Source organism: Thunnus maccoyii, chromosome 21 (genome assembly GCF_910596095.1).
Source record: "Thunnus maccoyii chromosome 21, fThuMac1.1, whole genome shotgun sequence".
Taxonomy (NCBI): domain Eukaryota; kingdom Metazoa; phylum Chordata; class Actinopteri; order Scombriformes; family Scombridae; genus Thunnus; species Thunnus maccoyii.
In genome coordinates, this window is record NC_056553.1 from 7,529,830 (window position 1) to 7,541,659 (window position 11,830).

The following is an 11,830-nucleotide window of genomic DNA, read 5'->3' on the forward strand; positions in this document are numbered from 1 at the left end:
AGCCATTCAGAACAGTACCTCAAGTGTTTTTCAGAGGTGCTGCCAGCAAAAACACCCAGAATGAAGACCTTTCACACTGAACAATAAATTTTATTTCCCTATTAAGACCTCCTTTATATGATTAATTCTCAGAAGAAACTAACAAGATGGATTAAAAAAAAAAGCATCATTACGGTCTGTTTTCACAGCACATAAATCCTCTTGCAACCTTTTTTTCATGCTGAGCACCACTGTGACACACTGTGTGGAGGTTTGCAGCATCAAACCTGACCACATGGTCTAAACATTTCCCTGTAGACAAGAGGCCTTGGCTCTCACAGTAACATCCGCTTCTGATTAAAGCAAGCCTGTCTCCGGCTTTGTCCTTTTTAAGTCAACATCGGCGCAGACTGGGGCCAGGTTTGGGTTAGGAGGGTGTGCACCTCAACCACAAATCACTGCGACTGATGTGTCTATTAACATGACACCATGTTACATTTTTTCCTGCAGACACAAATGAATGATGCAGATACACATGCGGAGAATAATGTTAAACATTCTCTAGACATAAGGAGTATTATTAGTTGCATAGGATTGTTTAGTTGTTGAGACAGTCGTGTTTTTGGAATCATCAGAGATGTCTGTTGTGTTAGAGACAGTTTGAGTGAACTCTAAACACAAAAACCCTCAGAAAACAAATAAACTCACAACAGATGCGGTGATGAATGATGTCTCTCTGTTTTGCCACAGATACACAGTCATGCAAGCCTGCAGGCCATAAAACTGCATGCCACCTTTGGTGTTGTTACACACATTTCTGAATTCTGAAATCCTTTTGGTTGACAGATTTATTTAGACTGTGCCATCCCGTCTCAGCCAAACTTTAATTAACTCATGGTTTCATGCGTATGAATGGAAGATAAATGTGTATTTTGTGCTGCACGATTAAATGTGGATGAAGTATGCTTCTCATTTAAGTGTGGAACTGTTCTGTCAGGGCTAATCATAAATTCTCCACTAAATTTGGTTAAACTTTCATAAATTGACTTTTCTGGCCACGTGAGGCAGCAGCACCCCACAAAAACCTGAAAAACGCAGACTCTCTGACTTATTAATACCTAATAAAGTTATTTTGGCTAATCAGTTGTCCACTGACACATCTAACAGACACTGAGCAGCATCAGGAAGTTAATGTGTTTTGATGATGGCTTGACTTGACTCATCTAACCATTGAATGTAGTTGTGGGTGAATTTAAAGGACCACTGATGACGACAGGCAGGATACTATTGCTTTATTTCATATCCGTCAACATATCAACCTCACGTCAACGTCATCAGGATGTCTGATTAAACTAATAATAATACCATCATAATGCAGTGACATTAATATCTCCCAGTATCTCAACTCAAGGAGGATATTGGTAGCTCCATCATGCCTCTGTCTTCTCAAATAGTGATTATTTATAACCAACTTAACCATTTCTCATAATTATGAGATCCAATCTCATAGTTACATGATTGCATGATGCAATTATGGGATACTAAGTCACAACTATGAGATAGGGAAGTCATAATTACAAGAAAAGTACACTTCACGTAGGATACTGACCTCAATTTCGGTAGTCTGGAGATCGCTTCTGTCTTTGCATGATGTCATCTTTTATTTGTTTGGGCTGGATGAGTAAGTATGTTCACTCATGCTGGAGCATATGAGGAGTGGTTTCCAGTTTGTCCTGTTGATTGCAGTTTTCATCAATGAATGTATCAGGTCTGTTAGTCTGACAGTGAGCAAAAATGGTCTCTGGACTGAGGCGTAGACAAGTCAAAATACAGTAAAACAGTGTGCAACCTTGAGTGTGGAGACATGTTTCTGGCCACCTGATGAATATAAGTCTTTACTCTCATGTTAGGTCACGTCTCGGTCACGGTCTCCACAACTCCTAAAGGGAAATGTCTGATTCTTAACAGGAGCTGATACAGTAGATGTTTGACTTAACCGACCTCACCCTCACCAGCTGATTGCTAACTTTCTGTCCGCCATTTGTTCAGTTGGTTTATCGGAGCCATTTCCTGCAAACAGATGCTATCAAATGGAAACACGTTGTTGAAAGCAGAGTTAGTAGACCACACAACCAAAATAAAAATCTAAAAGCTGGGTTAGGGTTAACTCTGTAACTCTGAGGGGAACTACAAAGTTAGGGGATAATTCACCCTTACAACCCTTTCCCATTACACGTAATCATTTGATCCATTGTTAATAAAAAAATATTGATTGCTGAAAATGTTTTCAATAAACACACACATTCGTCTGTTTTTTTTTTTTTTTCTTCCTGCACTGTTTCTCTGTCCCAATTTCTCTCTCTCTGATGTCTCTGAAACTCTTCATGTGCTGTGGGTCTCATTTGATCTACAGCATCAGACATCTGGAGCACTGCTCCACTGAAACACCTGTTTTCAATTCAGGCAACCGACAGAAACATTTGATTGTTTCTCACAACCAGGCTTTTTCTTTCTCTCTCTCTCTCTCTGTCCCTCACATTGACTCATGGGCTATTTGTTATGTTTAAGCCAAAAAAACAGCTCTTCTATAGATAATAGATGGAATAATCATTTAAACTTGATCGAGACCAATTCAGAGAAAAATACAGTGTATGGTTTTCCAGGTATCATGTCTGCAATTTTGGCACCTTTGCTGCTGAGTAAGATTGCTTTCAAATAGGTTCAGTATGTTTGAGATTAAATCGAATGAGTAACGTCTGAATGTTAAACTTTTACCCTTTAACTTAATGGAAAATAATGGCCATTCAGGATGAAAATGCTGATAGTCATGATAGGTAAGTCCACTATAAAATCACTGTGCTTGTCAAGATATGGGAGTAAAGGTCACATGGGAGGTCAAATGATGTGGCTCAAGAGGAATGCTCTTGGTGCGCATTATGCTAAATAAAATATAGATACTGTAATCATCCGAAAACATCGTGCGACATGTTTCAGCTCTGACGTCTTAGTTGCAGTCATCTGACCTGAATTTGACATTTTCTTTCAATAAAAAAAAGCACAACACAACCTATGAGGCGAGTTGACGTTTACAAGTGAAAGTGAAATTCCCTCTCTGGCAAAATATATGTACATTTTATTTGGTGTTGAACAAGAATACATGCATTGACGTTCCACAAGACATGTACAGGGGAGCCCAACCACACACACACACACACACAAACACACACGTAAACACACACACACACACAAAATCACTAAACATAATAAAGTGAGAATAAAGCTGAAGAATTTCAGTGGCGGCTTCACTGCCAACTCTCTGAAACACTTAATTATGCCTAATTTAGAGGACAGAACACACACAGAGGCAATTAGGAACGATATGCATGGTCAACTCTTCACAGGGAAACAGCATTTAGGCAGAAGAATAACAAAGTATGATGTTTGCACATTCCATAATACTATGTTAAACACTACACTTGTGCAAAAACGTATGATAAAGGCTATCGCTGCATGTATCTGAATATCAACACTGCCTACTCAGTGCTTTACCATATACTTTTTTCTTGTTTTTTCTTGTTTTCACTCACGTCTGACAAATAAATGCTTTCTATAGTGTAAATATAAAAGTCCTGTGTTGTAAAAGGCAAATAAATACAACCAAAAACATCATCAAATATCAAAACTCCTGCTTACTGAAAGTTTACTACATTGCATTAGTGTATAGCGCTTTCGTGGCAGCTCTTCAGATCATTTAATGGCCTATTGATATAATACAAATCAAGTTTGATACATACATTGTTAAATATGTGCAGAGATAAAAGGATATACATTTTTAAATGACTCGTACACAGAAGTAGGCATGCCAATTTGTGTGCACACACATATCTATAAGCACCACTGCACACTTATGTACACACACTCATACTTACAGACACACACAAACACACACACACACACACACGTTCCATGAAGAATTGGTCGCTGCTCAACCAGCCGAAGTACTCAGAGCAAAAGCAGTACTTACAGTATACCCGAAAGTAATTTAACAATAAAAGTTTAAACAAGTGATGAAATATAAATTCGAAGCACTTACAAAGACAGAATATGTGTTACAGATGAACATGTTTTTCATCAACCAGCATTCTTCTTCAATTTGGTAAATTGTTGAATCTGCTCTGCAATTCAATATTGTGCAAAACTGTCTCTTTTTTTCACAAAATGTATGAATGACAAAGGGATCACACTGCAACCCAGAGGATTGAAATGTTAGTGCCTCCCTCATGTGTTATCTGGTTAACTCGTCCACGGATACAGTCCAGAGTAACATAGACAGCTGTGCCGTTCTGGACCTGAAATGAGGCCCTCAGCCCTATACTGGCCCACTCACTCCCCTCAGGCATGTATCCAGAAACCTGTTGAGCCACAGGTCCTGCCTGCCTGCCCCGACCGGGACCCTCCACCCGCTGCAAAGTGAGTTTTACTATATTACAGGAGTGGATCAGCTTCAGGTTGAGGGCTACATTCACTGTCCCTTTGTCATGGAATATAAAGTTCTTCCGGCTGTTTGGCTCACCGGTACGGGCCAAATGAACCTGCTCTGTGTCTGGGCTGATCTGCTGGAACAACAGCGGTTTATTCCTGACTGCACCAAAAGGAAGACCAGTCCTGGACACAGTAGCGGTCAGAGCTGATGACACAGCTGAGGGAATCCAGATGAGGCTCAACATGCTGATCCCGGTGCTGTCCCCAAAGTAGCGGATGTTGCACTGGGATGGAGACGTGATCTCGAAGCTGAGCGTGTCTCCGCTGTCCACGCTCACAGCACCAGAGAGAGTGATGGAGGTGTCCCTGTAGTTGACGCCGGCCTTGAAGGCTTGCATCGCCGCCTGGCCGGTCCCGTTGCGGTTAGTGTAGGCGATCAGGGAGAAACCCTCTCGAATGCAGGTGTGACCCATTGAGTAAAGCGCCTGCTGGAGGACGAACTTTACCACACCGCTCTCTGTGAAGCGTACTCCACGGTTGTCATGAGTCAAGCTGATCATGTAGGGGTCGGAAACTGAGGTCATGCGGAAAGTTGGGCGGTAGCTGGTCTGGTAGTGTGCCAGCAGTGACATCTGAGCCGACATAGCAACAGCGCCCGTATCGTGTGACAACCAGAGCAGACTGAAAGAGGGAGTGGTGACATCATAGACGTGAAGATCTTTGCTCTGGTTGCAGTGTTGATTCGGACTCTTCAGCAGCAGTGTTAAGGTGTGATTAGGTTCTACCTCGACCCCACTGCTGACACTGACACCCTGGAAGTACTTTCCATCTGGTTGTTCAATGCGAACGCCACTGAGGTCCAGACCCTCCTCCTCCTGGCTCTCGTTGAGCCTCATGCCCACTTGGAGGAAGTTCCTGCAGCTGTGCTTTATCGCAAAGTTATGATCCAACCACACCAGGCCATGCTGCAGGAAGGTCACTTGCCCCCCCTTGTTGGACAGCAGTTCGCTGCTCTCCTTGCCTCGGATGTTTAACTGAAGCCCGTGGAAGATGTTGGCACCGGAGGTCCTGGCAGGGGGAACTGCCACATTGGAGCCCCAAGACTGCGAGAGTCGGCTCTCTGACAGCTGGCCACAGACGGAGTCGCTGATGGCTGTGCAGGGAACAGTGACAGGCTCTCCATCACAGTCTGAACAGGCTTGGCACTCCTGCAGCTCCTGGTTATAGAAGTAGTCATGACCACACAGGCCCATCACTGCTTCTCTCTCAGAAACTCCCAAACACCTGAACCCTCCTTTGCAGTAATAGATGAGAGAAAGGAGAAACCAGAGAATAAAAATAATGTCAAAGAATGCTTCATGCTCATTATAAATACTAAACTTTTATTAATTCTGTTCATGATTAGAGAATAAATTGCTGGCAAAATAAGAAATGTGTTAAACAAACCTGGAGTGTTGAGGCACTTCACTCGCTCTCCACAAATGTTTGGTAATTCAAGACATTCATCTCTGTCCTGTAATTCATACAAAACAGTATTATCAACAGGAAGAAATTGTAAATGTCAATAAAAGGGTTCAACTGATTTGATTGTAGCCTTGTAGATTGTGTACTTTAACTGCAAAGTGTGTTCATGACCTCATAAATTGGCCTTTTATTCAAAAAATTGAGTTTTCATTTTAATCAGAGTGGGAGATTAGATCAACTATTGAGGTCTGAGAGCATTTTCACTCACAATCAGCTGTTTTGTTTTTTTTATTTTGCTAGAATGGAAACTGCAAAGCCTTGAGCATTAATGACATATGCTTGAAACCACTGATACCATCATGTGAAAAATACAGCCATCAACAGAAACATGTTCACACATTGCAGTGGGTTGGTTTTCACACATCACCTATCACATATGTGTGGTTTGAGCGATATCAGTCATCATGATCATAGCACAGTGTTTAATATAAACCACACCATAAATATAAATAACAAGGGTGTGACCATGTTTACCAAAAAGCGTATATAACTTATTATAAAGGTACCTGGCACATCCTGTCTGCTGTAGAAGAGCACTGTGAGATGAGGAAGAAGCCTGGTGGACACATTGTGCACTTCTCACACTGAGGTGGGTCCCTCTGAAAATCACAGAACTCCTCTGGTCCACAGGTTGAAGGGCATCCCAGCAGAGGTTGAGGAAAATTAGCCTCCCCGACTACATCCATCACCTTAGAGTCCATGTCCATTTTGTGAACGGCGTATGACTTCTGTAAGTGGCTGCGGGCCTGGCTCTGAAGACCCGCCAGGTGGCTCTCGAAGTAACTCTGCAGCTCACCCTGCAGGCCCTGGAAGGAAACCTGTTTGACGGTATCTGAGAGGAGACCGTACTGGGCCTTCACCACGTCCATCTGCTCATACATGCGCTTCTGCTGATCCAGGATCTCTCGCTGCTGAGACAGAAGCGCCTCCTGTTGGTCGGCGAGCTTCTGCTGCAGGTCTCGGATGACCATCTGCTGCGCTCGCAGGGCCTCCACCAGCTTCTCCTGCCCCTTGGCCAGCTGCAGGTGCAGGATGAGGGCATCCTCTGATGGTACTTCATTCTCACCTGATAGGGAAATAATCCAAAATGAGAGAACAGAACAGACAGACAAGTTTTTATTGTTAAACATTGCAGTGGAGGAAGTGATGAATGAGCTTTGGACTGATTTAGAAGTCTAATTTCAGCAAACAATGCTGGCGCAAAGTGTGAACACCTAGTGACCCCATTCACTTAGCCTGGCCATGGCAAATGTACTGAAAGTTTCATGTATTCCAACATCAAAGTACAAACCACATTTTCTGGACAATTGACTCTGAGAAATTTTTTCAGTTCAGCTACTCTAGTTGCCCTGCAGATGTCATTTTAGGCTGAAGGTCAACAAAGTCTTCCTTTGCCTTTAGATCAGAATCCGCTTTTCCTGATCACTGCTGGGAAATGAGGGGTTAAAGTCAATAAAGTGCAGCTGGTTAATTTATAGGCCTGCTGCTTTCAGTGCAGGATAATAATTCATCAACTTTTTTTTCGAGATTGTCTCAACCAGAAATATCTCACAGTGGTGATGGTGCGCAATTGTGCACGAAGGACAATAGTTAAAATGTCATGACAGTGATGAATACCTGGCTTTATGTCACATGTGAGCTGGACACCCAAAGGCGCGCCGCCAAGTTCCGACGACGGATATCCAAACTCCGGAAAATCTCCCAGAAATTGCGCGGCTCTGTCGAACAGATGGACGGGAGGAAGCTGGCTGGAGGTGGAAGACGCGCTCTCCTCTGAATCGGCCAGACATCCCTCTCCCACACAAGACTTTGCTCGAGGTTTTGGCCGTATCCTCAATGGCAGTCTGCACTCGATTCCTTTACAGTCTCGGGTGTCGTTGGTGGGCTGCAATTGTTTCACAAGAGCAGCGCAGCCCGCATCGGTGCATCCTTCAGCTAAAACTTCAGGCGCTCTCATCCGTGTGCCGCTGTCGCTGTGCCGCCCGCGAAGCGGTTGGACCACCGGATGGGCTTCCGACGCAGCTCTTGGAGAGCTCGGGTATGCATGATAGTGGCTGCCAACTATCTGCGCCGCTCTCCCCTGTGTTGTCGGGTTAAATTGCCGCGGTGGTCTGGAGGATCTTCCCCCAGGACAGTGCGCACCGGTGCACGGTCTTGGATCGCCTGTTTCCGCGCCGTAGCAGTGCGTCCCCCGGCAATTTTCTGCAACAGCATGCGCGGTGCTGTGCAGTGATACCCAAGAGAACAGCAGCAACAGCACTGGTGTTATTAAAACCATTTTGCGTCAGTTATATTTTCCCTCCCTGCAAAAGAAGAAAAAAAATGCGAGTTAAGCTTTTGATTTCCAGATGGAAAATCTGGGAAAACCCTCTAAAAACACTCAAAAACTGTTCTGTGATTCACAGTCCATAATCTCCTTTTTTCAGAATACACCCCCCTCTATCACAACAGAGAACAAACTTAATTGACATAACATAATTGACACAGAGACTCTCAAACTGCAGCTCATGACAGAATTACCTTCTGCTTCAGGTACGGTGAAACTGGCTTTCCCGACTGTCAGTAAGGAATAAAAACATTACACACACGCATTACTGCTGCCTCCCTCCATGCCTGACCCACTCTGTGGGCTTCTGCACTACAATGTCAGTATGTGGCATTCCTACGACTTAATTAGCATCAGGTTTCCACGGCCACAAATTAACCCTTCACCGTCCCTCCTCTCTTTACGGGATTTCCCCTCTGTGGTGAAAGAAGACATTTTCTAAATCATCATAGGATTCTTCACTGAAATCTGGGTCTGTGCTTTGCCAAAATAATGTCCTCCAGTCCAGTTTAGATGTTTGTCATATTTTTCCTGATGACTGTCACTTTTCATTCTGCTCACTGTTGACTTTCCTGGCAGAAAAAGTGTCAGTGTTTTTTTGTTTAGCACATCCTGAATGTTGAGACAGCTGCTGATCCTCAACCCTGTGTCCTTCGTGTTATACTGGCCTTGTCAACACCAAACACCCCTCTTTATAGACAGAGCCAACAGAGGTCAAACTTTTGTTCAAGAGACCTATGGCAGAAGTCAGGAATGCGAACTCTACAGCTGGTTTTTGGACCTTCTCCTACCCTAATTTTAGTGCTTTAGCACAGCCAGACATCCAGTCAGCGGTTATCTGAGGCTGATGCGTGGTTTGGTGTTTGGGTTTGTTGTCTTTGGGGTTCTGATGTTATGTTTTGTGTGATTATTTCAAGGTCAAGCATGTATGGAAGCCAATTTCTGCCAGAAAAATAAAAAAATAGATTAAGAATTAGACATGAGGAAATTAAAAAAAAACCTCATGACGAGCCAAAACCTTGATGTTTTACCTTATAATTTTGATTTTGTATCTCAAATTTTCACTTGTGTATCTCATAATGTTGACTTCTCTCATCATATTTTTTTACTTATCTCATCATTTTTTATTAACTAATATATTTTACATGTATTTAATACATTTACATTTTACTTAATATCTCATACTTTTAAATTATCTGAATATTCTGACTTAGTGAAACAAACTTTTGAATGATCATCTCATATTATCCTATACTTTTGACTTACCATGAGTATTTTTATCATGTCTGACTTTTCATCCTTTTTTTTTTCTTTCTCCTGGCAGAAATGGGCCTCCATAGTCAGGCAAGATTGATTCATATAAACAAAAACAAATCTCAGTTCCTTTGTTTGTTGGACTCTGATGGCAAATAAATGCTGCCAAGGAAAGCATGATCAGAAATTTAGTTAATTAGTTGCATATATACAAAAACATTCATCTAACTGTTGGTTATTTTCCTGGTGTATACATGCAGCATGGCTCCACAAAGAAAATAAGACTTGCCAGTTGGAAGCACAAAAAGCTCCACATTACCTACTGAGTTCAATACAGTTTGGTATGTACAGTACATCAGAGCACACACAGAGGGCACTACAACACTCCTGCACTCACTTATCACATCATCATAGCGACAGTTTGTCCTCTGCAGTGCTACGTTTGACAAACGCTTTATCATTTTGCAAGGTCTCCCCTGGTTTTGTCATTATCACCCCATTTCCTTTTAGTACAGAAAAGCCCAAGAAAGGTATTCGAAGGTGTGTCGGTGTGTCGGAGCACTCAAATTTAACATGAGGGAGACTAATGGTTTAAAAATATGCCCTCTCTTACACCTCACACCTCACCATCTGGAGTTCTGCAAACCTTTGAAACTAAAAGACTGCTCTTTGTCAAATAGGGCTTTGTTTTTGCAACTTGTAAAGCCTTGACGTGGCATGTATGTCTCAACCTCCGTTGTAACTCTTGTTTTATTTGAATTAACCCATTGAAAAATAATATTTTACAGTATCTGGCTGCATGTCGTGACATATGAGTTTCAGCATATATGGGCATTTTCAGTACTCACTCTGTTGGACCACCCTCAGTGACTGAAGAGTGACTGCAGAGACACAACAAAGCATAAAAAAAAATAAAAAAAATCACTCCTCTTTGCCGCCAAGCTCCACAACTGTTAATCAGTGTATTTATTTGAGAAATGTTCTCCGTGGCACCAGTGTGTTAGTGTTCAGGAGTATAGCTTAGAGCTAATGGGAGGCTGCCTATGGTGTCCATCTGTTTGTCAACCCCTCAGAGAGTGTGGAAATGAGGGTGGTTGGGACACATGCCTGTACCCCGAGTGTTTGTTTAATACATCACGAGTCATGAAAGGCTCTTGGACACGTTCAAGGTTATTTGGTTTCCCCCCGCCGTGCTCAGCTTCACCCTATGATGACAGGATCCTGCCACAGAGAGGGTGGTCTGCCTTTCCCCATTGGAGCCGAGGCAAAGTCTTGAGGAAAAATAGGACACAGAAGTGCTAATAATAGAAAAATAAGGCAAATGAAAACCAGTTTTGGAACAAATATTTAACTACTTAAAAGATGTGTGTTTAAAATAAGGGTAGCAATGGGGGCAAGTTGTTATTCTAAGCATCATGATGCTCATTCTTTACCACTTTTTGACCTTCATTTCCTAATATTGACATGACACATTTTCAGTTGAGCTGCATGTGCAGTCACTGCGAGCTGAAAAGATTTCAAAAGAGATGTGAAATCTTGCTTTTTGGCCTCCCAGGTTGACTCAAGGAGAAATGCAAATAAATAGAGCTATCTGTGTCTGCATGGTCAGATAAGAGCCTAAGGCTATTCACGGCTTGACAGCTTGACTCTCTCCTTGGTTCCCCCTCTGAAGATAACTGACCTTGTTGCGCCACACCGCTGTCTTAATATATTCCTTCCTGATTTTAAGAGAAGAAAAAAAAAGTGAGTGTAAATTAACGCAATTTCTGTGTGCTTGAGTCGCCTAGAAGATGTTTTTTTTTAACTTTATTGCACAGAAAATAATGTTACGTTTACAGATCTCTTGGCCGGAGTCTGGTATCCTTCACCACTGTGATGTGTCACATTACCACTCCTGTCTAAAGACCTGTTGTAAATCAGTTCTAGTGAGGTGAATTATTAACAGCGACCCACACATTCCTCGTGCTGATTCAGCCGTTCTGTCGATCCCACTGAGATCTGCTCTATATTCTCAGAAACTTAAAGAGGTTGTCAATCACCATCACAGTCCTGATTGCAAGTCGCAACAAACTTGACTTGTGTCTTCATCTGCAGCTTTGAAACAGTTCCAGAGTACACACAGCCACAGTAAAGATAAGCAGCAGAACTGTTAAGGGGGTGGTGGCGGCACAGTGCTGCCCAGACAAGACTATTGTGAAAGGTTTGAACTGGGACAAGAATTTACTGACAGGTCTAGACCTGACTTCCGCATTTAAGCAGGAAGAA

General features: G+C 42.6%; 1 protein-coding gene across 1 annotated transcript; it reads right to left on the bottom strand.

Annotated features, from left to right (window-relative positions):
• Positions 1-3,122: 3,122 nt before the first annotated feature.
• Positions 3,123-9,254, bottom strand: nell3 (NELL (neural EGFL like) family member 3). The gene is made up of 5 exons (XM_042399623.1): positions 8,506-9,254; positions 7,603-8,288; positions 6,492-7,051; positions 5,908-5,974; positions 3,123-5,755 (listed from the first exon to the last, which is right to left on the bottom strand). Exons 2-5 carry the CDS (start codon positions 8,261-8,263, stop codon positions 4,218-4,220), a joined length of 2,826 nt encoding a protein of 941 aa, XP_042255557.1. The 5' UTR covers positions 8,264-8,288; positions 8,506-9,254; the 3' UTR covers positions 3,123-4,217.
• Between the last annotated feature and the right edge of the window lie 2,576 nt (positions 9,255-11,830).